Source organism: Brassica napus, chromosome C3 (genome assembly GCF_020379485.1).
Source record: "Brassica napus cultivar Da-Ae chromosome C3, Da-Ae, whole genome shotgun sequence".
Taxonomy (NCBI): Eukaryota; Viridiplantae; Streptophyta; class Magnoliopsida; order Brassicales; family Brassicaceae; genus Brassica; species Brassica napus.
Genome location: NC_063446.1, coordinates 38,244,709 through 38,271,813, shown reverse-complemented (window position 1 = coordinate 38,271,813; position 27,105 = coordinate 38,244,709). Strand labels below are relative to the sequence as shown.

The 27,105-nt window shown below is 38.3% G+C and overlaps 4 protein-coding genes across 7 annotated transcripts; 3 read left to right on the top strand and 1 right to left on the bottom strand.

Annotated features, from left to right (window-relative positions):
- The first annotated feature begins 2 nt into the window (after positions 1-2).
- LOC106418309 (ubiquitin carboxyl-terminal hydrolase 17) lies at positions 3-3,779 on the top strand. 3 transcript variants are annotated; one of them, XM_013858984.3, is made up of 12 exons: positions 11-709; positions 799-908; positions 984-1,603; positions 1,689-1,774; positions 1,909-1,994; positions 2,074-2,242; positions 2,324-2,438; positions 2,532-2,689; positions 2,782-2,866; positions 2,950-3,162; positions 3,239-3,300; positions 3,376-3,779. In XM_013858984.3, exons 1-12 carry the CDS (start codon positions 429-431, stop codon positions 3,680-3,682), a joined length of 2,292 nt encoding a protein of 763 aa, XP_013714438.2. In that variant the 5' UTR covers positions 11-428; the 3' UTR covers positions 3,683-3,779. The 3 variants fall into 3 exon arrangements, with proteins under 3 accessions (XP_022555469.2, XP_013714438.2, XP_013714440.2); XM_013858986.3 differs by having other exon boundaries at positions 15-709; positions 2,080-2,242; XM_022699748.2 differs by having other exon boundaries at positions 3-709; positions 799-1,603; positions 2,080-2,242.
- A 130-nt stretch (positions 3,780-3,909) lies between these two features.
- On the bottom strand, positions 3,910-10,411 carry LOC106418308 (kinesin-like protein KIN-14B). 2 transcript variants are annotated; one of them, XM_013858983.3, is made up of 22 exons: positions 10,107-10,411; positions 9,723-9,846; positions 9,474-9,560; positions 9,184-9,354; positions 8,975-9,081; positions 8,629-8,760; positions 8,328-8,506; positions 8,073-8,234; positions 7,909-8,000; positions 7,653-7,804; positions 7,333-7,506; positions 7,105-7,251; positions 6,836-7,006; positions 6,651-6,719; positions 6,510-6,565; positions 6,232-6,427; positions 5,845-6,036; positions 5,566-5,757; positions 5,144-5,494; positions 4,966-5,064; positions 4,750-4,890; positions 3,910-4,671 (listed from the first exon to the last, which is right to left on the bottom strand). In XM_013858983.3, exons 1-22 carry the CDS (start codon positions 10,251-10,253, stop codon positions 4,057-4,059), a joined length of 3,756 nt encoding a protein of 1,251 aa, XP_013714437.1. In that variant the 5' UTR covers positions 10,254-10,411; the 3' UTR covers positions 3,910-4,056. The 2 variants fall into 2 exon arrangements, with proteins under 2 accessions (XP_013714437.1, XP_022555468.1); XM_022699747.2 differs by having other exon boundaries at positions 6,232-6,418.
- A 3,456-nt stretch (positions 10,412-13,867) lies between these two features.
- On the top strand, positions 13,868-17,069 carry LOC106417058. The gene is made up of 4 exons (XM_013857922.1): positions 13,868-14,191; positions 14,351-15,254; positions 15,305-15,541; positions 15,919-17,069. Exons 1-4 carry the CDS (start codon positions 13,868-13,870, stop codon positions 17,067-17,069), a joined length of 2,616 nt encoding a protein of 871 aa, XP_013713376.1.
- Positions 17,070-20,593: 3,524 nt separating this feature from the next.
- On the top strand, positions 20,594-23,941 carry LOC106418358 (O-fucosyltransferase 39). The gene is made up of 8 exons (XM_048750636.1): positions 20,594-21,020; positions 21,412-21,468; positions 21,560-21,641; positions 21,724-21,883; positions 21,972-22,175; positions 22,271-22,547; positions 22,634-22,861; positions 23,338-23,941. Exons 1-8 carry the CDS (start codon positions 20,925-20,927, stop codon positions 23,743-23,745), a joined length of 1,512 nt encoding a protein of 503 aa, XP_048606593.1. The 5' UTR covers positions 20,594-20,924; the 3' UTR covers positions 23,746-23,941.
- Positions 23,942-27,105: the final 3,164 nt, after the last annotated feature.

Sequence of the window (27,105 nt, the reverse complement as noted above, 5' to 3'; positions counted from 1 at the left end):
AAACTTTTTTTTAAATCAGACATCGGTTTGGTCGGAAAGGGACCAAAACAAAAAAAAGAAAAGAAAGTAGAAACCGTAAAACGACAAAAAACAAGTGCACGTTGATTCCCTCCTTCTTCACTTTCTCTCTCTCTCTCTCTCTCTCTACATACAAACAGACCATTTCTCATTTCATCTTTTCTTCTCTCTCTCTCTCTAGCTTTTTAATCTCTCCAGATGCCCAAATCCTTTACACTCCGTCGCCACCATCTTCTCCGCCGTCTTAGATTCCATTTGCCCTCTTGCTCCCACCACCACCACCACCGTCGCCGTCTACACCCGCCTCCTCTGCATTCTTCAAAATCTCTTTGCACGCAATGCTGATCACCACCCTCTTAGGCCTTCTTCTCTCTATCAGAGATTGATTATTTCCTCGCCGTGAAAGAAAGATGTCTCCTTTTCTCTTAATTGGATTTCTGATGCTGGCTTTTCTCCTAATCCGCCGCCAATGGAGATCCGCCGCCGTGAAGCGGGAGGAGGTTCTTCGGCTTATCTCTTTAGCCACCGAGGAGTCTTATCTGGCAGCAGAAGAAAAGGAGAAGGAGGAGGCTCGTGCCACTGTAGACTACTACGGCTCCTCCTCTTCTGTTCCTCCAGATGTTTATAGTTGTGCTGTTTGTCACTACCCAACCACTACTCGCTGCGCTCAATGCAAATCCGTCCGTTACTGGTTCGTTCTCCTCTCAAAGTATATAGTTTTTTTTATTAGTTCTGTTTATTACACACTTTGAAAGATCATTCTTTTTGAGTATCTTGTAGTTCTAGCAAGTGTCAGATTCTTCACTGGCGACGAGGTCACAAGGAAGAGTGTCGACCGCCTCCTCTTCATGATTACGACAGAGAAGAGGATAAGTCTGTTAAGTCTGATGGTAATTTAAAAAAGACTCAAGCTTATTTCTATTTGTTGTGTGTGTGGTTTATTGATGACTTGGAGCGCTATGCAGATGGATCACATATTGAAATGCCATTTCGTGGGACTGAGTTTGAATCATCAGCAGCAGATGGGCTAACTGGTCTAGAGACCAACGAGAGGGTGAATAATGATGGCGTGTCTGTTGATCTTGCCTCTGACATCTCTACAAGTAGGCCTAGTGTTCAAAAGGTACAACCCAAGTCTCAAGCTGTGGACTTCACTACTTCTCTAAACGAAAAAGATAATTTCTATGAGACGAAGCCAATAAGCTCGAAGAAGTCACATAATCGCACAGAGAAGCATTCCAAAGGCAAGGCTACTCTACTTACTGATGCAAAGCCGCAAAGTTCACGTAGGAAAGTTGATACGGTTGGAGTGTCAGCTTCGAATCATCTTTTGTCAGTGGAACATGAAGGAGAAAAGAATGCACTTGGACATGAGAAAACGACATGTGAACCAACTAGTAGTGCTCCTGCTGCTGCGCTGTCCTCTTCAACTATTCCTTTACCTTCAAAAGCTATTAGTAAACCTAAAGTGTCACAAGCTTCTTCAAGTAGTAGTGTCTTCAAAACATCGATGCAAAAAGTTGTCCAGCATTTTAGACCCCCAAAGTCGTCTAAACTAACTCAACCTTCCACTTCTGTCAATGAGGTTAGGTTTACTAGAAAATGACTATCTATCTGCTGCCATTTTTTCCATATTGATGTTACTAATTTTTTTTTGTGTGTGTGTGCAGATGAGCTTCTCTTATGAGATGTTTGTCAAACTTTACCGTGATAGAATAGAATTACACCCATTTGGCCTTGTCAACTTGGGCAACAGGTACATATTCATCCATCTTTTTAACGCTTTAAAAAAATTGCTATTGTATGGACTGATAATTTTGGTATATTGATATTGCTAACTATTCAAGTATACACTTGGTGCTTATCACTTATATTATTACACTTTTGTAGTTGTTATGCAAATGTTGTTCTCCAGTGCTTGGCCTTCACTCGGCCACTTATTTCTTACCTAATTAGAGGAATACATTCTAAAGCATGTAAGTTTGCACAACCAAAACCACTTTAAAACTACTACTATTGTGTAAGCTACTTTGTCTTGAATCTTAATCTTGGTAGTTACAGGTCGAAAGAAGAGTTGGTGTTTTGTCTGTGAGTTTGAGTTCTTAATTTTGAAGTCAAGGGGAGGAGAATCTCCTCTCTCACCTATCAAAATCTTATCAAGATTACAAAAGATTGGGAAGCATCTTGGCCCTGGAAAGCAAGAAGATGCTCATGAATTTTTAAGGTGGTTATGCTTTTAGTAGCTTTTGCCGTTTTTTCTTTATTCAGTAAGGTGAATAACATTGTTGTTTCATAAGGATGTCAGGTGTGCTGTTGATACAATGCAATCTGTTTTTCTCAAAGAGGCTGATGCAGCTGATCCGTTGGCAGAAGAAACTACTTTAGTAGGCCTTACGTTTGGTGGTTACCTTCACTCCAAGGTTTATATGATTACCATCTGAATCCTTGGCTTTTAATACAAAGTAATCCCTGTTATTGAGATTTTATTGGTGAATTATAATATAAATACACAGATTAAATGCATGAAATGCCTGCACAAATCTGAGAGAACGGAGCTGATGATGGATCTAACTGTTGAGATTGGTGGAGACATAGGAAGCCTAGAAGAAGCACTTGCTCAGTTTACAGCCTATGAAGTCCTAGATGGAGAGAACCGGTACTTGTGTGACAGGTATAACTTGAACATGTCTTTTTGAAACCAAAAGATATATATATATATATATACTTAAAACTAATAACTCCAAGCTTTTTGTCTTACCACAGATGCAAATCTTACCAGAAAGCCAAAAAGAAGTTAGTGATACTCGAAGGACCCAATATTCTTACTGTGGTGTTGAAACGTTTTGAGGTGAGAGAGTCTTGATCCTCTTCTGAGTGTCTAATATTTGTAGGGTTTATTCAGGAGATAGTGATTTGTTTGTATTCATGCAGTCTGATAACTTTGGGAAGCTGAGTAAACCCATTCATTTTCCTGAGCTTCTCGATATTAGCCCATACATGAGTAACCCAAATCATGGGGATCATCATCCAATGTATAGTCTCTATGCAGTGGTGGTTCATTTAGATGCCACTTCATATTCAGGTCATTATGTTTGCTACATCAAAAACCTTCATGGAGATTGGTTCAAGATTGATGACAGCAATGTAGGTTTCACTAACATTGTTATTATACCACTATATATTTTTTTCTTGATTCTTAATGTTTCATTCCTTATTGCAGGTTTTCCCGGTTCCATTACAGACTGTGTTACTAGAGGGAGCATACATGCTTCTCTATGCAAGGTAAGTTGTGTGAACATTATCAAATCCCAAAGTTTGATGTGTTTGTAATATCTGAGAAAGCTTTGTCTTTGACAGAGATTCTCCCAGACCGGTGAGCAAGAACGGTGGTGGTCGGAAATCAAAGGAAAGAAGAAACTTGTCTGCAATCCCTTCGAGACACGACAACAACAGCAAGAAGAAGCAAGAGAAAGACAGTAGTAGCAGTCTGTTGCCAAGAGTAGATTTGTCCAGTGGGAGTTTATCATCAATGTTCAGCTCATCAGAGACAACAAGCTCATGCAGCACAAAAGACTCATCAGGTTTTGAGAATTTATCAGATTACTTGTTTGGTGGAGTTGAACAGGCTTGGAACCAGGATCCATCTTCTCAAACGTTTTATTGAGTTTGATGTCCATTTTTTTTTACTTGAAACAGTAACCAAAAATAGAAAATGTAATTTTTTTATTTGTTCATCTTTTAAGCCAGTTAAAATTGTGATATATAGTTTATTAATATAAATTAGTCTTACTGGAAAGTAAATAAATTTTTGGTCAATTGCCTGAAGCTGTAACTTGTTAAAGTTCACTGGCTTTAGCAAGATTCTAGTGAGAGCATCTTTTTAGCTGAAACTGTTCTTAAACACAATAACACCATTAATGGCCGCAAAACACTAGAGAGTACACACAAATACAGAGAAATCAAAAAGTATATTAACCCTCACAGTACAAAAAAAACAAAGAATACTTACATAAAATAGAGAACATTTTTGTTGTTGTTTCATGTCGATTTGGTGGTATCTTTTAAAACACCTCCTTTCTCAAGCTCTCCAACGAGGTCCCTAAGAGAGGGAACCTTCATGGCTAGAGTTCTGAAGAGTCTGGAGTATCTAGCCCTTGTGCCATCAGCTGTTCTTGCTAAAGCCAGTGAACTTAGAGCTTCAGGCAACGGACCAAACACTTGTTTCATTTCCTCTAAGCTCATGTTTTCTAGAACGGAAGGTCTTGGCACAACTCTCACGATTTCTCCTCCTTTAGGTTCTTGAATCCGTGCATCCGCTTTGATCACGAGCTCTGAGTTGGAGTTAGCGCCGCATTTTATGATGAACGGAGCTGAAGAGCCTCCCGTGTTGAACTGCAGAACGTTCCATTGAGACACATCGGTTTCCGTTGAGGACATCGAATCTAATGAATGTCTCTTTTCTTCTTGAAGACTGTCCTCTTGTTCTGGGATTGTCTCGACCAACTGGCGAGCCGTAGCGATTTCTCTCTGTGCACATGGATGATCAACGTCAAGAAGAGAAGGCATTCGTTCAGTGAGTTCTTCGAGAGACTCAAGTAATGCTTTCTTTTTGCTTTTACTCAAAACGTGGACAGAGGCTTGTCTTGTTATTTCCTACATGAATCAAACAGTTTTTTTTATCAAACCATCGAAGATCAAGTAAACACTCGTGATGATAGAGTTATGAACTACCTTCACTTGCTTGAGTATGGCATCTAGAGAAATGAGAGAAGCTAATCTCGCCTCTTCGGCTGCTGTAGAAGGATTTTGAACTGGAGAACTGCCTTCCTCCAATGTAAACAAAGCTGCATCACTTCTCATTTGTTGCAAAATCTGTTAAAGAGAACATGTAAATTAATATACAAGAAAAACTATTTAAGAGATAATGAGGATGAGGATGAGGGTTACCTTTCTTCTTTTGTGGTCAACAGACTCAAGAGCTGACCGAAGCTTTGCTACTTGACCAGCATCTTCTGCTTCTTCCGACGCCAAAGTACCAGCAATATCCTAAGAAAAACATCTCTTTATAAGAAACATCTCAACATGGCGAACAAGATCTTAAGCGAACCAACATAAGCCTACATACCTTTAGATGCTGCATTTGAGAGGTGTAGACACGTTTTGCATAATCGGATAAAAGCTGGCCCAATGCATCTGTGTGAGGTGGCACCGCAGCTCCTACCCCAGCCATCCAGCCATCCATAATTGCTGTGGAAAGAAGCTCTAATTGGCCTGTGGTTCCTCCAGAAGCATCGTCTGCTGTAACAGAAAGAAACTCAAAGCTTTCTGCAAGCCATGACCTAATCTGCCTTTGCAGTTCACCAGCCGGAGTGTGAACAAACAATGCAGCCAAGGGTTTGTTTCCAATCGCAAAACTTTTGGCGTCATCTTGTATCTCCCTCAGCTTTCCTCCAGTCACTTGTTGCCTCCCAGTATCCTAATATCAAATTTTATAAGCAAGAGAAGGTTGTCTGTAACATGTTTGTATCTCGGATGCTCATTTATTACCTGGTCATGTCCACGGATTCTTGAAACTACGGATACCAACTTGCTTTTCTTGTCTGGCTTTAAATTTACTTTAAAGCCATGTACCTGCTCTTCATAGTATCGAACTGGGGATCTACCCGGGCTGCTACTCCCGCTGGAGCTTCTAGTTCGACTAGTGTAAGGCTTCTCCAAAAAGCGTTCAACAGGAGAAACCTATAAGAAAGTGGGACTTAGTCACACGCACACGAGAGACATAAGCCAAAAGAAAAATAACTCTAAATAGTATTTATTTATGCTCACCTTGATCGATTGAAGCTCAGGTGATCGCGCAAGCAAGGACCTTATGTACAATATCCTGACTCGAGAAACAAGCATTGTGTCCATTACTCTTCTTGGCTCCATCTTCCGGATGAATGAAAACACAGCATCTCTGATCTCAGCAAGGATCTCATGCTCTCTGGAAGCACCAGCCTTTATGACTGCTGCCAAGACCTGCAAGTCAACAATAACACCAATAAACATTTGAAGACATATCCCAAACAGCCATACATGTTTAATGAGAAACAGACTTTACTTCAGTGGCAGTACCAGCCAATGGCTGGCAGCCATACATGCATTCCTGAATATATATATATATGTATATATAAAGGTACTCAGCAAAGAAAACTATTAACCCAGTGGGAGTACCAGCATCAGAAGCTTGTTTGCGCCATCAGCAATGGCTGCAAGACCTTCATACTGTTCCGGATCAAAATCATTCAGAGCAGCTGTCAAGTATTCTCCAGCTGGAGTAGTTTTTACTATTTCAGAGCTGGATTTTACTACTGTAATTGCGCCATCATTCTTATCTACTGAAGATGGTAAAGCGCCCACACTATTTTTCCTGAATAAAAAATATTAAAGCTCAGGTGGTAAGGATGATAAACAAGTTATCAAAAAATGTTCAAAAGTGATAAAAAAATTACCTGTCAAAATCTGCAGACTGAACTGTTGGTGAAGCTTTTGATGATGGGCTAGAGACCTATACACAACAATGGATGAGAAAGGTTAAGAAATGGATAGCTGATACCGAAGTACGCTCAGCGTAGGCTAGAGAAAAGAATCACCTGAGTCGAGCCAGCATTTGACTTTTCTGTTAATCTGTCAAACAATTTTTCGTTTTCTTCATGCAACCTCTGCAGAAAGCAATTGTACTCTCTTTAGACAAAATGTTCCAAGTCCAAATATAATTTCGGTCACTCGGAAAATGGAAGAGTCTATAAATGTGTCCAACAGGAAGTCAAAGTATAACCTCAATCAGTGCATCACGTTTTTTCAGCTCTTCCTCAAGTTTCTTGGTAACAGCAGAGGAGTCAACTGTGCTCCCAGCTGTTCTGGGATGAGATTCTAAGGGATCTGCCGATCTTGTTGTGTCAGACTTAAGGGCTTCACTCAGTTGTGATTCTAAGTCTTTAACTTTAGACTGCATCAATTTATAAAGAAGATAACGTTATGGCTATCTTTTCAGAAGGTTACTTAATGTGCCAAGGTTCAGAAAGTAGATACTAATGTAGGACCAACCTGGAGATTTTGAATGGTGGAATCTTGTTGTTGCACCTGAAGCTTTTGCTCCTGTTCTAACTGTGAAAGTTGAGTTATTTGATTTCTTAATTGAGAATTCTGCTCCTTTTCTACGTTATGCTTGTCTGCAACCATAGTAGTCTCTGACTGCACGAACGAAAAAAGGTAAATCATTAGCAGAACGAAAAATTAGATAACCAGACAATATCACAGTCAGCACTGAAGAACCTTTAAATCTGATTGCAGAGTGAATGAAACTCTCCACGCCCTCTGTACTTCATTGTAGAGCAGTACACATTGGTCATTTGCTTCTTTAAGTGCTTGTTTTAAACCTGTAACCTCTTGTTTAAGACGCTGAGTTTCCCTTTCTTTCTCCAATACCTCCTTCCTGGCATCATTTGCCTGCAGGAAAACAGGATTTTTTACTCTACATATTTTCGAACTACGTGAGAATATACAAGAACAGCAGGTTAAGCTACAAAGTATCAATGTCAAGAGACAAGAGAAGAAGGAAAGAGAGGAGGATGTCATTCTCCAGTTCCACTTACCAAGTCTCTCCATTTCTTAATTGTGTCTCGATTCCCAAGGCTTGGTACCGTATTCCGAGCTCTAGCGGCATAGTTGAGGCATGACATTATCTCAGACAAGTTCCGAGCACTTGGACAAATGTTGACGATCATCAATGTTTTGGAGCTCCCCCCTGCACATTACATGAATATGTAAACAGAAGTTGAATCACTGGGGAGAGATCCTCAACACAAAGAAAAAATAGATGCACATGTAATGGAAAGCAGAAGCATTTACCTAGTGAGTCAGAAAGTATTCTTGTAAGAAATGAGTTCTCGTAAGGAACTGTATCTTTCTTTGACGTCAGAGAGGATAAAACATCTCCCAGCCTACAGCATTCGAGATATACATAGTAAGTAAAGGAAAACAAAAATTAATTATGGATTCAAGCTTAAACTTACGCGGAAATCGAATTTGTAACATGGAGAAGATCAGTTACGTGATCTCCATTGTCATCTTCCACAGTTAATCCTTCACTCCCAGCCAGGTCAACTAAAGAGAGCTTGCTATTTACACTTTCTCCCGTAATTGTGTTGTTGTAACAAATGTGTACTGAGACAATCCTACCAAGAGAGTAGATGTCCAAAAAGAAAACATTATCATATTGAGAATCTTAGCAGAGATAATATAAGGGTTCAGCATGAAGTAAGACATACAGATGGGTCACATTAGACTTTGACTTATCATTCCCTCTACTCTGAAGTGCAGATTTCAGGATTCTCAAGAACTCCGATGGATTATCAACTTTCTCCTGTGAGAGCTCTATGACAGATTCTCGTAAACCCATATTGATCTTTGGTAAGTTGCTCTGACAACCCGGGAGTAAATCTCTGATCTAAAACAACGAAAGTTTCTGAATTAGAAATGGTCTTCAGTTCCCATTACATTATCATGTTTCACTAATAAACGAAAGCCAAAAATATTAAGACATGAAACAAAACAAAAAAGAGGAAGCACCTGTTCGTTATAGAGCTCAAAAACGGAAACAGAGAAACTGAACTGAGATGTGGAAGTTGAATCAGAGTTGGCCAAGTCAATAAGTTCCTCAAAACAACGAGCATATAAACCACGTTCCTGATTAGATCCTTCCTGAGAAAAGGCCAACAACATATCAATCAAATTAACAGAGAGCAATTGCGTGATATATATATGAGTGCCCATGAACTTGCCATTGTATTCAAACCCTATCATTTAACATGTTTTATTTTTAACCCCCAGTTAAAAGTTCAGATCACAAAGATACCAAACAAGAACTATACTTGTTTTCAAAATTTCAGAGAGTAAAGGGGGAAGGAGGGACAACCATGGTGTACGTCTTCCCGGCGTTAGTTTGTCCATAGGCAAATACAGAGACATTAGATCCATCCAGAGCGGATTGCATAAACGGTTGGACATCACTGAACAGTGAAGCTGAAGAAAGTTTGCAGAATAAGTTCCGAATTCTAAGGAATAAGTACAGTTTCTTAAGCATGAGTTAAGATTGCATTAACAGTGAAGCATGAGGTATCTCACCTTGTCCAACATGAGGTCCATAAACTCTGTCAAATTCAAATTCCTTCTTGGGGTTGGATAGAGTATCATCACCAGTGTTTACACGTACGGTGCAGTTATCAGGAAACTCAATAATAGAGGGTCCCTCGTCTTCAAACAAAGGCCTTGCTCGACAAAATACCTTCACGTTCCCTGGAAGGTATACACATTAAGGTCAATATTGAACAAACCAAACTCTTGTAGGTAAAAATGTCAAATAAAACCATAGATAGAGAAAGAGTGATCAAGTGGGTAATGGAAGATGTGCGCACCTTTGGTGGTGAGTAAGTCGTTGAAGAGTCTTTTCTTCTCATTGATAAGTGGAGATATCCTAGCCTCAGTCTCAAGGGCATGTTGATCTGTGATTAGGCTACGCAGATAAGTGAAACAAAACACATTCCCAGAATAGATATAGATACATACATGAAATTCCAAAGTGGCCAAGAGATTATTATCTTGTCAACATTTTCTCATCTTATTTTGCCTCAAAAAACTACAGAAGGAGGGGAGTGATAACTGACCCAATCTACGAGTTTTATCAGCGAGAACACCTAAGTAACGAGTAACCCTCTCAAGCTTGGCATTAGAATACTCTTGAAGATCAATAGCTTCCTGTCTCAATCCCACATAATCGCCCTTTGCAAGCTGTTCAACCAAAACCCACTCTTTTCTTAAACAAGAAAGCTTCAATGAAAACAAGCACTCCTCAACACTCAATATCCATCAAAGCATCACCTAATAATAACACAGCCGCAATAGCATTTCGCCTAAAATCTTCTAGTCTAACGATAGCTCGCACAAATGTTATAATCTCACAGTCAGTAACAAATCACATATCCACATTCAAACCTAAAATAACAATATAATCTCTTAAAAGGCGATATCTTTAAGAAAATGCTTCAGACCTGAACTTTCTCCTTCAAACTGTGAACCTTAGATGCAAGCGGGATCGAATAACCTCGAAGCCGAGTCCGATTGTCCTCACTCGAAGAAGACTTGTTCGGTTCGAACCCAGTCACCTCCCAGTTCCACCTATTGTTGTTCTCCCCCATTTCCCAAATCCTCAGAAAAAAAAACCCTAATTTCTATTCCAGATTTGGGCAATCAACCTCAGATTCGTTGCCAAGAGCATTCAAAAGTTTTTGAATTTATTACCAAAACTCTTTTCTTCTTTCCGGTTTGCCTCTTTGTCTCTTTGAGATATATAAAAAAAATCAAAGGCGGAGGCTTTTCTTCTTCTTTTTTCCTATTAAGACTATGCTACGTCGTTTTGGTTATTTTTATTTTTTTTATTTTCTTTTGAATTTTGAATTTTTTTTTTTTTTTTTTTGAATTATACAGAGGTATTCTTGTCCCACCAAAGTTATCCAGATTAGTCACGTGTTGCCACGTGTCGGTCCTCTGTCCCTGGTGATGCCGAAATGTTAATTCCTCAGTGACCGAGTTTCAAATCCAGGTGGTGGTACTCACGGTTATAAACTCTTTACCACTAAAGATAGAAACTACCGTTGACAGACACACCAAGGCGTCTTCTGGGACACAAAAATATTTGCGTTTACGACGCCTTCTCGTGTTCCATTTTCCTTCTTTATTTTTTTCTTATTTCCCTCATTTTTCTGATCAATTAAAAATACTATCAGACAGAGTCAGTAGCCAGTTAGATTAATATTTTCCTTATTTTTCGTTATTTTTTTTTTTACGAGTATCCTGATTATACTAATACAGAGGCTATAAAACTAAACACAATGAACACTTCAAATTTACGGTGCAATGAGTATCTGCAATTGCATTACATTATTACCATAAAGGATATGGGTGCATAAGATGATAATCATTACAAGGTGCAATAACAATCGAATTTTAATTGATTACTATATGATAATAATAACGCACGCATATGCTCTTTATTGTTATTTAATTCTTTTATCATTTTTTGGTCCGGCCAGATAGCGTGTCACTGAAGGTAAATAATTAGTATTTTCACAGAGAAAAATTGATTACATAATTTTGGTGGGTCTACTTTATTAAAGACGAACTACCACCGGGGGAAATAGAGTTTGCGAGGGGATAGAATAGTTTCTGAAAGCTCAGAATCAGTAATGTACTTAAAATGTCGTTTCGTTTTAACTATAAGGCCCAAATTCTAAATCATTTTTGGACCTTTAACAATATACTCAAAATATAGGGCGATTGCTTATTTGGGGTTTTAGCTAGCTCAGGCCCAGATGATTAGACTAATGGAAAATTATAAACCTTTTGAAATAGCCTAAAGCGTGGGTGTGTGACTGGTGACCATTTGAACAACGTTAGAAACAAATTTTTTAAAAAACGAAGAGGATTAAAATTAAAAAAATGAGTAGAAATGATTTTTTTCTTTTCAAAAATAATGAGGAATAATTTTAATTTGTTATTCTCTAACAAAAAAATGAATGATAAAAAATAGAAATGAAAATTAATTTCTTATGACAGTGTATTTTTATGGGAATCATAAAGAATTGAATGTTTTTTCTCATTCCATTGGTCAACAATCACACTTGTGTCATTGCTCATATAATTGCAAAAAGTAGATGATGTTATTGGTAACTAGTATTTTGATGGTATTTTTCTATACGTTGTAAAGTGTTTCTCCATCTCATCAACTGATTTGGAATATTAAACTGGATAAACATAAGAGATATTAACTTTTAAATGCTTTGATGGATTTCAAAGCATTTTATATGGTTGTTACCTTTTGATAAGTTGCGATTGCGGTGTTAACAATTCGTTCAATGGAAAATTTTACACGAAAGTAAGTTACCGCAAAACTTTATACATATTTTAAAACGCACGAAACCTTTGATATCATTCAACTCATATTGTGTTCTTTTTTCCTCCGCTTTTAAAACCTTTAACATAAGACTTAACTTTTGCTTTCTTTGATAACATATCATCAACCTACATCTATATTATTTGGAGAAAAGTATGAAAGAATTCTGTAAAAGAAGAAGAATCATATTCTCACGTTAACAAAATAGTACAATATGTTTCATCAAAAACTGGTCCTTTGAAAATCACGTTCATCGCAAACTATGGAGTATTAGTTATGGGTAAAACCAAATAATGCTCTCACGTTGTTGCCTAATTATTTTTACAAATCTTGAAATCCTTAACTTTAATTTAACTTTCTTGCTCCGCCTTGGCCCTTTAACTTTCTTGCTCCGAGTCACAAACCCTCGTACTCGAGCTTTAGCTCTAGCAAGAAGTGTCTGGATCATAGCGGGTTTTCCAATGTTTGTTACCCCATGGTCGTCGGAGTTCTCGCCGGAGGAATCGCAGTTAACCTCAGCAGTGGTTCCAGTGGAGCTTAGAGGAGTGTCTTACCTGCTCTTCAATAAGAAGAGTTTAAGTCGTCTAGCTACTGCTGTTGGTAAACCTGTATCGTTAGCCACTGAAACAGAAAGGAAAGAAAATTTTGAGGTTGCAAAACTGTGGGTTCATGTAAATCTTCTCACTGAGCTTCCGAAGAGGATTGTTACTGGGTTTTGAAATGGGAAGGAAGTAGATATATCTGTCTCCTACCCACGGCTGCCAGTTAAATGTGGTGGATGCGGCAGGTTTGGTCATGAGTTTATGGGATGCTCACTAACCATACCAGACCGCAACAGGCAGCCACGACATACTCGGAGATCGAGGAGTAGAGAATCAGGAGCACCAAGAAGATCCAGGATTGGAAGAGCATCATCGAAAAATAGAAAAGCTCCTGCACTGGAGAAGGATGAAGCTATTTTCGAGACCGATAAGGACCAGGATGCATGAGCGGTTTCTGAGAAGGATCAGCACCCCCAAGAGGTTGCAGGAGCGGTTTCTGAGAAGGATCATACTGAAACTGCACTTGTTGGTGTCCAGGAGAAGTGTGATACGCAAGAGATGCCAGTTAGTCTGGAAAATCCTTTGCATACAACAACTCCTAAGGATGAAGTAGGCGATCAAACAGTCCTTTCCCCACCTCAGCAATCTCATCAGATGGAAAGCAGACCGAGCTCCATGAGCAATACTCAGGTGATCGCCTTGGAAAGGGCTTGTTGTGCGTCGTCCGTTACGGTCACTCACACTGATCAGATCACTGAGCATTCTGCGGCTGAGCAGGCTGAACTAAATTCTTCTCCTTTCTTCCTTGTGTATAACAGGAAGAGTGGCCGTAAGGTCACACGTCACTAATCCAACATTTTAATATGTTTTTTGTGTGGAATGTAAGAGGACTAAACAGTGAAGGACGTCACTGTATGGTTAAAGAGTGGTTAAAGGGCTTGTTTTTGGAGCGTATTTAGAAACGCGTATACAACCTTCAAATGGAAGAAGGATAGTTAGTGTTATCCCACGAGGTTGGAGATTTTTTGCAAATTGGGATCACCATCACACAGCGAGGATAGTAGTAGTGTGGAGCCCTAATGTTATTACTACAGTATATAAGTCTTCTGCTCAAGCGGTGACTTGTGGCTTCTTTCTCCCCTTGGAAAGTCTTACTGTTACCGTTACTTTTGTATATGGCTGCAATGAAGTAGAGTCAAGACGGGAATTATGGCATGAATTGGAAACTTTAAGCTCCACCACTCCGGTTGCAAATCACCCTTGGGCAGTTCTTGGTGATTTCAATCAGATAATTAGAACCTCACAACACTCAAACTCGATGCATATTGAAGTTGATACCTCTGGAGTTGATGACATGAATCTAGCAATGCAGGAGGCTGATCTCTTTGAAGCTCAAGGAAAAGGGCTTTCTTTCACTTGGTGGAACAACCAAGAGTTAACTCATATTTCCAAGAAGATAGATCATGCATTGATCAATCAAAGTTGGGCTACAAAATTCCCTGAAGGTTACGCCGAGTTCTTGGAACCACACCAGTCTGATCACGCCCCCTGCCTCTTTCACCTTCCCTCTGCGCGAAGAAGAGTTCCAAAACCTTTTAAGTTCTATAATCACATCTTGGATCACCCGCAATTCGAGGAAACTGTTAGGTCAGCATGACAACCTGATTCTATCGTGGGTACTTCTCAATTCAAGTTGGTTAGATCTATGAAACTTCTCAAGAAAGAACTTAGGAGGATAAATAAGAGACACTACAGTGGGATAACGCAGTGAGTTAAAGAACATGGTGAGATTGTCTCTCAGCTCCAACGACAGTTATTAACAAATCCAAACATTCAGACAGTTGTCCAGGAGCATGAAGCTAGAGCAAAATGGCAGACCTTGGCCAAGGCTGAGGAAAAATTTTATCACCAGAGATCCCGAGTTAAATGGTATGATTTAGGAGACAGGAACACAACTTTTTACCACAAGACTGTTGATCAGCGTGCTACTCAGAATCATATTCACTTCTTAACAGCCAGTGATGGAAGCTTGGTGAATGGTATTGACGCTATAAAAGCTCATGCGGCGGATTATTTCTCTGGGATTCTTGGATCTTCAGACATGGCGGTATCACCTTGCACCACTCCCGAGCTACAAGACTTGCTCCCCTTCAGATGTTCGAATACTCAGATACAAGCTTTGGAAACGCCAGTACTGGATGATGAAATAACCAGAACATTATTCTCTCTGCCTAAAGATAAGTGTTCAGGGCCTGATGGATATAATGTGGAATTTATGCGAGCTTCTTGGAGTATTGTTGGGAAAGATGTTTGTGAACCGATTAAGGAATTCTTTCGGAATGGCAGGCTACTCAAGGATCTAAACTGTACAGCCATTGTTCTTATCCCCAAGAACCTTGAAGCCAGTGCACTTGGAGACTATCGCCCAATAAGCTGCTGTAATATGGTTTATAAGCTTATTTCCAAGATCATCGCGAACCGAATAAAGCCTATACTGAAAGAATGTATAAGCAAAAATCAGGCAGCATTTCTTAAAGGGCGCAGTCTTGGAGAGAACGTTCTGCTTGCTTCGGATTTAATCATGGATTATGAAAAAGCGGCATGTCCTAGGAGTTCTATGCTCAAAGTCGATATCAGAAAGGCCATCGATACAGTCTCTTGGGATTTCTTAAGCAAGGTTCTTGAAGCGCAAGTTTTCCTCCACTGTTCCGAACCTGGATCTACGAATGCATGTCATCTCCTCGATTCTCAATAGCAGTCAATGGAGAGCTAGCTGGGTTCTTCTCTAGTAAGAAAGGGCTAAGGCAAGGTGATTCAATATCACTGTACCTCTTTATCATGGCGATGGAGGTGTTATCTAAACTCCTGGAGAAAGCAGTGGGTCAGGGAGCTATCAAAGTCCATCCAAAGTGCGCAGAACCTCTAATATCTCATATGTTATTCGCTGATGATCTCTTGGTTTTCAGCGATGGCTCAAGACATTCTTTATCGGGTATTCTGGAGGTTATAAAGGAGTTTAAAGTTTACAGTAGATTGGATATGAATCCAGCAAAATCAGAGCTGTTTTTTTTTTAGGTTTTCAAGAGATTCAGAAGGCGGTTCTCAGTGGTCTGTTTGGTATTAAATTAGGAAAGTTTCCCACACGTTACTTGGGATTACCTCTCAAGTCGGGTCGTATCACAGCAGCTACTCTCCAGCCTTTTATTGAACAGATTACAACAAAGCTCCACTCATGGACAGTAAAGTATTTGTCATTTGCTGGGAAGGTCTGACTCATCACATTTGTGATATATGAAAAAGTGAACTTTTGGAGTGCTGTATTTACTCTGCCGAAATTCTTCTATACGAATATTGATTCTCTATGTTCAGCTTTTCTTTGGAATAATAAAGCTGCAACGGCAAGGGGAGCTAGAGTGGCTTGGAAAGATATATGCAAGCCTAAAAAAGAGGGTGGTCTATGCATAAGACTATTGGAGGAGTTCGAAATGGTTTTTAGACTTAAGCATGTATGGAACTATTTTACAAACCCTGACCCTTTGTGGGTGGACTGGCTTAAGGTACATGTGTTTCACAGGAAACCTTTTTGGATGATGGAAGATAATCCCCGACTCTCAAAGGCGGTTCAGAGTATGGTGCAGATGAAGGACCAACTTGTTGACTTCCTGAGATGTCAGATTGGAAATGGAAAGTCAGCAATGTTTTGGTTCGACTCATGGAATTCGTTAGGCCCCTTGATTGAGTTTTTCGGAGCTTCTGGGCCGAGACAATTAAGAATCAGACTGTCAGCCTCTGTGGCTGATGCAACAGCAAATGGAGTCTGGAATTTGCCTTCAGCAAGATCAGAACAGAGCGTATCACTGCAGGCATTATTGACAATGATCCCAACTCCGACTGCATCTCTGGATCGCGACCAATATCTCTGGGTCCAAGTAGATGGGAACTTTGGTTCTGTTTTCTCATCAAAGGTAACTTGGGAGCGTGTTAGGACTTCCTCTCCAATACGACCTTGGTACAAAACAATCTGGTTTAAGGAGCACATCCCCATAAACTTTTTCATCTCATGGTTAGCGTTACTACGACGCCTCCCGACGCGAGACAGACTCCGGCGATGGGGCTTAAACGTCCCTGATACATGTGTTCTGTGTCAAGTTGCGGTGGAGACACATCATCACCTCTTCTTTGAGTGTGGATTTTCAGAGACTATATGGGCTTACTTTGCAGCAAAGGTCTGGCCGAACCCGCCTCTGGACTTGCATTCAGCGGCTGCGTGGATCAACATGGCTAGGAACAACTTTTCACCGCAAGCTCGGTGCATAATCAAGCTCGTGTTTCAGTCCTCCATATACCTAATATGGAAGGAAAGAAATTTGAGGATATTCACTTCCACCTCCTCCACCACTAACACTGTTCATTCTGCTGTGGACAGGAAAATAAGAGACCAACTGCTCTCCATCCAGCCATCTCCTCGCATCCAGCCTTCTTTCCTCCAGTTCTTCTTCGCTTGTACCAGACCACTGTGAGCTCTTCTCGTATTACGCTTCTTGCTTTGGGTTGTTTACGTTTATATTTTCTCGCTTAATAAGTTGCTAAACAACATGTAAAACTCTTGAAAATGGTATGAAATTTAACATGATTACCAAAAAAAATAAAAATAAATAAATAAATAAATAAATTTAACAGGTTATTTTCTGATCCTATAATCAAGATTTTTTAATAATTCTATAGTTTAATTTACCTACCAGAATATTTTACGAATTTGTTTAAATTCTTGCCAAACATAAATAAGCATATTGTCTTTCTCAAGTTACTTGCAGACTTGGAGTTGTTTAGCCAAACATAGATCGAATCACTTTTCTTTTTTTGAACAACAAATACTTATATTAAGATTAAAGGCCCAATGGACTAAGTCGAATACAACTGGAGAGATCTTCGACGATAAACTGATAAACGAAAATAACTAAAACATAACGAGAGATAGATGTGGCTAAAGAGAGAAAAAACCCGTAGAAAAGCTTCACTTGTAATCCTAAAGTCCGCATTTCGAAGGAACGCAAAAAAGTCGAAAACGACGTTGAAGAATCCAACCAATAGGTTTTGATAGCAAGTAGTCCATGAAACTCTGTAACGGCAATTTATTAACGGGAATGTAGATTTTTTTTTTTTTACCACTTTTTAAAACTCATTCAAAGCATTTTTAATCTGTTTGAAGCATAAAAACAAATAAATTACATAACAATTACTTTTTTTTTTTTACTCCAATTGAATTTTATTAAAACAAGGCCAAAGCCCAAAGACCTTGCAAACTTAGAAAAGGCTCAAAACACACAGCCCAGAATTGCAAATATCCAAACCGCTTAGGCCCAAGCCTGTTAAACATCCAACCCAACATCGCAGACAAGCGATTCACCCTACCACGAGGAGCGACACCGCGAACGTCGCCACCACCGGGAAAACCTACATCGGAGCACGGACGCGTCTCACCAGCCACTACAGGAACATGCCTCACCGTGACAAACCGGAGCCCATGACCTCCACTCACTGTTCATCACCGCCGTCTTTTACTCTTGTATAATCTTTACCGGAGAGATCAATCGCCGGAGCGAGATCGTCACCGCCACCGTTCGAGCACACACCAGAGTAACATAATCGGCTCACAAACCTTCACCATCTTGATACAGACACCTCTCTCTACCTCCAGCGAGAGAACAGCCTAGGATCTCCACCGCCAACACCAGAGAAAAACAAAAAAACACAAAAGCCCTAAAACTAATCTAAAGATTAAGCAGAAGAAGAACCAGAAACGACGAGGCAAGGTAAAGGACGCCTTCACCCCTCGGAGCACGATCCGGCGACGCAGAGCTGAGAGAGCCTCCACCTCCTGGGGACTTTGCCGGCGACGCAGAGTTGAAGAAGCCTCCACCCCCCGGAAACTTAAACGGCGACGACGGAGCTATCAGAGCCTCCGCCTCCCGGAATAAACCCTAACTTCATACTAAAACTGTCGCGACTAGCCACGTCCTTCTTCCTCACCACGAATCCAGAGAAGGGTAAGTTACCGCCGTTTGAAAACCGCCGTAAGCCGAGTTCTTCCGACGGCAAAAACCCTCGCACAGATCCGAAAATATATCGGAAAGGACAGCAGATCGACGCTCACAGAGGGAGACCTAGACTGGATCGACAAGGGAGGAGCCACCCGCGCCAGCACGCGCGCAGACGCGCAGCCGGACGGCGGGGCTTCCCTCACACGCGTTTCTCTCTACATTAACGGGAATGTAGATAGAATCACTTTTTTTTTTTGTTCTCTGGGCGCTCTCTGGAATCCCGGAGGAGTCGAACCCGTGTGCCTTGGGATCCAGTTCACTCTAGTGTTTTACCACTAGGCTATTCTGTCCCGGCAGATAGAATCACATTTATTAACGGGAATTTTGAAGTAAAAAAAGTTGGGTGAAAAGAAGATAAAGAGAAATTAAAAGAAAGGACACAAAGCGAGAAGAGTGGATCTTTGTGATGGACATGAAAATCTGAAGTCAAGCTGTAGTAATGTGAAGAAACACAACAAAGTGTCGGTGGTGCCTCTATACACATATTCACATAATTAATTTTTTTATTTTTATTTTGCAAATTCTCAAAAGCCTAAATATCGTTCCAGCATGCCTATATATAAGCTGTGTTTTTGGAAAAATAAAAAACCTGTCTTTATCTGTCCAACGGTGCAAAAATCTAATAAAATAATAATATCGATAATGCACTCTTTGCTCCCAAGGTTTTTCGCAGTTTTTTTTTTTGGAATTTTTGTTTGATTTATATTTATTCCCACGAGAATGAAACAGGCAAATGCTAGCTTTCTTCTCTTTTTTATTAGCTGTAGATAGTGCAACTAAATTGATCCACGACCACTAGTTTATGTATGCGGTACTACGTCTATGTGTCAGTTCTAGTGACGGTGATGTGATTTTATTAGGCTTTAATTAATTACAGTAGTCCCAAAGGCTTGGTAATCCTAAACATAAGATGTCATTCTATGCTAATTTATCGAACGCTATATTGTCATTTAGTATTATTATTTATATGCTAATAAATCGTAAAGGTTGCTCAATGGTTGATTATGAAAACAATTGTAATGGAAGAAGAAACGATTAATTATTTAAAGCATGTCTTAACATTTACACCAAAAAAAAGAAGTATGTATTGTATAGATTTTAGCATAAACAAAAAGAAATTAATCATAATCTTTTCGATCGTGCATATACAAAAAACACTAATTATAATAACATACTTCATCCGTATCAGTTTAACTAATGTTTAAAGATTTTGATTTTGTTTCAAAATAAATGATATTCTCACAATTTTAGGTGAAATTTAATGTCATTTGAAATTTTTAACCAACTATAAAATATTGCATTTTTTTTTCTTGGTTGAATTAATTTTATTTAACGTTATTTTATGTAACCAAAGTCAATTACATAAAATTTTATATCTTCTTAATATTTGTGCAAAAATCTTAAACACCTGAGGGAATATGTTTTTTATAGCAAACAAGTTTACACGTAGTATTCGAAAATTTACTTATATTTTACCATATGTTGATTTTGTACCTTTAGTTATCCGAATTGGAGATTACTTATAATTTTATTATTGTAAAATAATAGAAAGTCAATTTCAGTTTAACTATTATTTAGAAAATAGATTAAAAAAAAGAGAATCATGGAAACAAATATAACATTAGAGGTAATCACTTGATATTTTTGACTACTATACTTGACTTCTGAGATAACTAACCTCGTATTAATATAGTTTTCCATATACATGTATGAAAACTAGAATGTGAATTAATTTAGAGAAATACGTGTTTTAGTGTGATTCTTTTCTGTAATTATGCAACGTTGTCATTCAGGAGTCTTAATTAATTAGTGAAAATCGGCGCAAAAAACCAAAAAAGTGTGAGTAATACAGTGTATCCAAGCAAGAAAGACGGGGGGACCCGTTGGAGAGACAAGACATCAAAGTTAAGTAACAGGTGTCCATGTGAAGACAACTTCACGCGCTCTCTCTTTTAACACTTGTAAACCGTCCTGGGAAATTGTTGTAAACAAAAGCTTGTAAATAAGCGAAGAGAGACGAAGAAGAAGAAGAAAGAGAGAGAACTAAAATCTCGGAAAAAGTAGAGAGAAAGAGACAAGATAGCATTCTGATTCATGTGATTTTGCCTTTCCTTCGATTTTGCTCTCGTGCTTCTCTGCGCCTGTCGTTTTCTGGATTGGTTTGTGATCGTTCTTGTATTTTTGGGTTTCTGAGTGTTGATTGGTTATAAAGCCTCGAACTTTCCCGGAAACTGGATCTGGGTTTGCTCGTTTCTACACTCGCCTTGGAAAAAAATGATGAATCTTTACGCGAAAGACAGGATGATTCTCTCTGTTCTCTTATTCGTCGTCGTTTTGATTTGCAACGCTTCTACTTCGTCTTCAGCATCTGTAAGTTTGGATAAATAATTTTTATTTCATTTTTTTAACTTGATTATGGTTCATGATTCCAGAAATAGTAAATTTAACTTTCCTAGTGAAGAAATTTCACAATTTGTATCCATTTATAGAAAGTTTAAGAGACAGAGACATCAACGGTTGTTATGTTTGTTTGTTTTTTTTTTTTTTTTTTTTTTTATAAAGGGCTTCGGTTGTTATGTTTGTTCATTGACTCTTCTTTTGTGGGTTTGTTGAATTTAAAGGTTAATTAACCGTTTGGTTAAATATCTATGGATTAATAGAAAATTTGACTAGTTTGAGACCGAAAGTAATAACTCAAAAGACTTGTTTAATTTCAAGTCAAGGAGTCTCTCTTTGATGAAAGTTCTTTTAATGGATGCAGGAAGCAATCACAATAAAGCCAAGACATTTATCTTTACTAAAGAGTGCTTTACAACGGGTATGAATTAGGCTTTTTATTCATGATCTCTTTGTTGATTAGTTTATATTTCAAAAAAAATAAATGAGATTTATTTCTTCTTTAATTTTAGCCAAGTGGAGAACAGTCTGAGCTATGGAGGCCAATGACTGATCAAGGATGGAGTCCATGTCTTGATTTAGGAAACTCCCCTTGTAAGCCTTTTGTAAAAGATATTATCTCATTTTTTTTTCAGATTATATATGTCTGAACTCCTCTCTAATTGTCATGGAGCAGCATTACCGGATAAAACCGAGGGCTACATTCAGGTGTTTCTCGATGGAGGACTTAACCAGCAACGAATGGGGATATGCGATGCAGTTGCTGTTGCCAAGATCTTAAACGCAACTCTCGTGATCCCTTATCTTGAAGTGAATCCTGTTTGGCAAGACTCAAGGTAAAGTTCCTTTGCCTTAGTTGATGATGATGATCTACAAAAAAAAAGTGTGTTGCTGAAAAGTTTAATGTTCTCTGTTTTGCAACAGCTCTTTTGTTGATATCTTCGATGTGGATCATTTCATCAATACCTTAAAGGATGACATAAGAATAGTTAGAGAACTACCTGAGGAACTCTCTTGGAGCACAAGAGAGTATTACGGCACCGCTATCCGTGAAACCCGAGTCAAAACCGCTCCTGTTCATGCCTCTGCGAAATGGTATAGAGAGAATGTCTCACCGGTTCTTCAAAGGTATCTCTCGTCCTGTTAACTTTAATTAAAGAACAATGTTTGGTTTTAAAAGCTTTTTGTCTGAAAGGGTTTTGGATCTTTTTTCTTTTTTGTAGTTTTGGGATAGCTGCTATTTCTCCGTTCTCTCATCGTCTATCGTTCGACCACTTACCTGCTGAGATTCAACGTCTAAGATGCAAAGTTAACTTCCAAGCGTTACGCTTTGTCCCTCACATTACATCGCTTGGCGACGCTCTTGTGAGCCGTCTTAGAAACCCGTTGTGGAGAAGCAGCAAGGATAGAAAGAATGTGGATCATTTAGGGGACATGACAAACTCTCACAGAAGACAGGAGCCTGGGAAGTTCGCTGTTCTTCATCTTCGCTTCGACAAGGTAGATTCACTTCTTTTTCGCAACATTTTGATGCTGTCTGTTCAGTTTGGTAGTAAGAAGTTTCTTTTCTTGTGTTTTGTATATAGGACATGGCTGCACATTCAGCGTGTGATTTTGGTGGAGGCAAAGCGGAGAAACTTGCATTGGCCAAATATAGGCAAATGATATGGCAAGGAAGAGTGTTGAACTCTCAGTTCACAGACGAAGAGCTGAGAAGTCAAGGACGGTGTCCGTTAACACCAGAAGAGATGGGACTTCTTCTAGCTGCTTTCGGTTTCGACAACAATACTCGTCTCTATCTCGCGTCCCACAAGGTCAGACTCTTCACCTACATTGCTTATCAATGTTCTAAAAATTGGTCTATATGCACGCCGACCTCTTATGTGGTATATCAGTTATAGCCGAAACCATTTTCTTAAAATCCAATCTATGCGGTTTAAATCATTCTAAATCGGTTAATAACAATTTAAATCAATCTAGATTGGTCTAAATCGAAGCAATAATACTTGTTTAAATCCCCAAATTTGTCTGATTTTTTTTATATCTAATATTTATTATTTATCAAAATAATTTTGTAATTAAACTTAAAAACTAAAATATACTAATATAAATGTAAAATATATATATAAATAATATTTCATTGATGATTAGGCTCGAATAATATGCTTAGTTGCTAATCTTCTACTAAGTGTTTGGTTATCGCCTAACGATTTTTAAGATTTTTTTAACATTATTGCTTGTAATGCAGAGGAGCTCTGTTTTTAACTGTTTTTTTTTTTTTAACGTTCAGGTGTATGGAGGAGAAGCTAGAATCTCAGCACTGAGACAAGTGTTCCCAAGAATGGAAGACAAAAGAAGTCTTGCTTCTTCTGCAGAACGAGCTCGTATCAAAGGCAAAGCTTCTTTACTAGCTGCACTCGATTACTACGTAAGCATGCACAGCGACATTTTCATCTCTGCGTCGCCTGGAAACATGCACAACGCTCTTGTGGGTCATCGAACGTTCGAGAATCTCAAGACGATTAGACCAAACATGGCTTTGATAGGACAGCTTTTCCTGAACAAAAGCATCACGTGGGTCGATTTCCAACAGGCGCTTGGTGAAGGGCACGTGAACAGACAAGGACAGATCCGGTTAAGGAAGCCGAAACAGTCGATTTATACTTATCCGGCTCCTGATTGTATGTGCCATGTCTGATTAGACCCAAGTCCTTTAGATTGTTTTCTGATAATAAAAAGCTCGGTTCTTGATGAGAGGCTGGTTTGGTTCTGTTTGAGGCTTAATAAAAATAGTTATATTATGATTAGAAATCGAGTATTATGATAGTTACATTTTGTGTTTATAAGTACAAGACATGATTACTTTACAATAAATTTGTTATATTTCGTATCAAGTGTAACACCATACAAGCTTTTATTATCTAACAATACTAAAAACAGGATATCAAGCCTTCTAAACGCGTCACCCTGGAAAATTAACCAATCAGAACTTTTTATTTTGACACATCATCATGGCTGAAATAGAATGGACTTTCGTATGTAGACTGTTAAAATTATAATTTGGCCTACCAAGCTCATGTTGACAAATCGTGTTTCATAAGTTTTGAGAGTCTTTTCCTGACTTTTCCACTTTGTCTTCTCCAATCTGCTTTCTACATTACCTACTCAATCAATGACAATCTTTAAACTCATCTTGGATGTTTTGTTTCACATCCTCTCGATCCTATTCCTATATATAGTGGTATGTCTAAATCTAAATACATCCAGAATAAAAAAAACTAATGAGAATCGTAAGAGGGATGACTCTTCATAGAACTGGATCAAGTGACATCTACAAAGCAGAATCGGAGAGTCATCGAATGATCCCGACAGCCTTCTTCGTTATCCGTACTCTTTCTACTTCTATCCATGTTAGTTTCGTTCTGTATTTATTATAGATATACAGAATCTATCGATCAATTTTTCTTCCTCTTAATTTTTTTTAACATCTCTATCGAATAGGGGGGGGGGGTTCTTTGGGTTCCGTTAATTAATATTTGGGTTTGTGTTAGATTTTGTGATAGCATTGTCGATACATATCACTTACCACCTCAAACTTGGATAGTCACATTTTTTTTTCGTTGGATTTTGTTCAGGTTTTGACGGTATTTGTAAATTCTGTATATGCTCCATTTGAATAGGGATGTTGATCGAGATCTTCATCAGAGACGTTGGTAAATTCTGTATATGCTTTCTGTGATTTTGAACATTTATTAACTAATCTGCATCCTGGTACTGCGTTCCAAGTGATTTAGTTTATTTAGGAGTCTAAGCTTATTTACGTATCTCCGTGATGTGGGCGTTCTTCCATTAATATAGTTAAGTTCTGTGTTTTTAAAATGTAGTCCAAGTGTTCTTATACGTATATAAGCAGTTGTTTCTTACTTAATGCATTATGGTGCAGTTGTTGCTGAGCACTATTCTTGGGTTTTTCATCAAACTTCTAATATGTCTGAACGATTCATCAGTTTCCACTCCGTGGCCTAAAATCAGGTATGCTCTTGATTATCTATTCTCCAGAAAATTGAGAACAGTCAGAGTTGTCTTTATCTTGAATCTGTTTTTTTTCTTGCTGGGAGACAGATCATGGTTTTGTTTGGTGCTGAGAATATATCTAAATGTGTAGGTGAATCTGAGTTTGAGATGGAAGCTTAAAGGAGATGTATGCCATGACTCAAACTAAGACTGTCCATGCCTCGAAAAAGGTTTAAATAAAGGCGTGACCCTTGCTTTTTTGTTGTTTGTAGGAGTAAAAGCACCTCCAATAGATTAGGAGATACAAGGATCCTGATTGTACTAACTTTTTACTATCACTGAAGAAGCAAGAAGAAGATAAACAAGAAGAACTTTCAAGGATTAAAGATTTTTGGAGGTGGTGAAGAGGATATGGTTCTACGCGGTGACCAAACCAACGGCCAGAGAAGCAGATGAACAAACAGATATTGAGTTCCTGAAGAGAAGATGATCTTTGCAAACTTGCGATGCATTGGGTGTTTTGGCTTCTGCTTATGTGAGTAAAATATGTCTATGTTCCACAACAATGAGTAAATCTTGAGGCTGGTCAAGAAAGAGGTACAATGATTATATAATTGTCTGGATAAGTAGTTTGCTTGATTATAAAATTGTTTCCTACATTGAAGTATGTCCCTCTGTTTCTCCAGATTGGAGTTCTATAACACGATGGTCGAGAGAGAATATGTTGATTGTGAAATCTGCGATGAATACACAGAGTAGCTACAGAAAATAGTGACACATGTGATCAAGTTGCTCAAGCAGTCACGATTAGATGAAAAGCCTTATTGTGAGGAGGAACGCTTTCACACCAAATCATCCTGAACAAAACCAGAAACTGAGACGTAGCAAATGGTGTTGGTAGCGGCGGCGATGTTGTAAATTCATTAAGCAAGAGCCATATATTCATTATTTAAAAATGTTTACGGCCAGAAGTAAATTCTCGGTTCTAGACTATATTCGTTAATTTAAAAATGATGCAGTGGTTACAATATATTACATTTGTTTATTCTATCTTTTAGAACTGCTTTTGTTAGTAAAATTTTTAGTCACGGTCGAAGATGGATGGAAACATGAACATGAACTGTTTGGTAAGTGAAAACTAAAGAAAAATACACATTTTCTTAGAAACATCACAATACGTGGTTTGTGGGTGGACATTCTGATTAGTTACGTCGGTTTTTGATTTCTAAATGAGTTTAGTCAAAATTTAGAAAGAACTATTAGTGCAATCAGCATAAACTATATAACTGTCTGGCTAAGAAGCACATGCAACGGCTCGACAAAAATCCTTACGCGTTCAGTATTACTTACTGAAGTTCCCACACATGTCAATTCTTTACCGGTTCCACAATATCATTAACATCCGCCACTGCAACAATCCTCAACGTTCATCACGGTTTGGTCATTGGTAACATTGTAACATGAACTTTGTTGTTCTTTTCAGCGAATCCTACTTTAACCACAATAGTTTAGACTCCAGAGCTATGACCTGTTCGGATTAAGTAATTTTTAACAGAGGCATTTGAAATAAGCTAACAAGGCCTGGATGATATAATTTAGTTGTATAATTCTCTGATTGCATTGCTAAAAACATAAGAATTTATCCATTATTTTATAATATGAAGATAAAATATTTTACTCCTTAAAACTAATTTTAGGTCTAAAAGTAACTATATGATATAATTATATATATTTAAAAAATAATATTTGATGTTATTATTATTAATATCTTCATTTTAGCATCAACTAGACTATTATATATACATATATATAATGTGTATATTATCAAAAAAATAAACAGCAGGGTAAGAATTAATTACAATGATACCAAATGAAAAACGTTTAAATGTTCATGTGAATAAAAAATAATTGATCATATTTTCAATTTTTATTTTTTTTTTGTTTGTAGGTTTATGTTTACTATCTTAAATATATTTCTGGATATTAAATACAACGAATTTTAGAAGATAATATTTTTAACTTCATTTAGAAATTATTTTCTAAT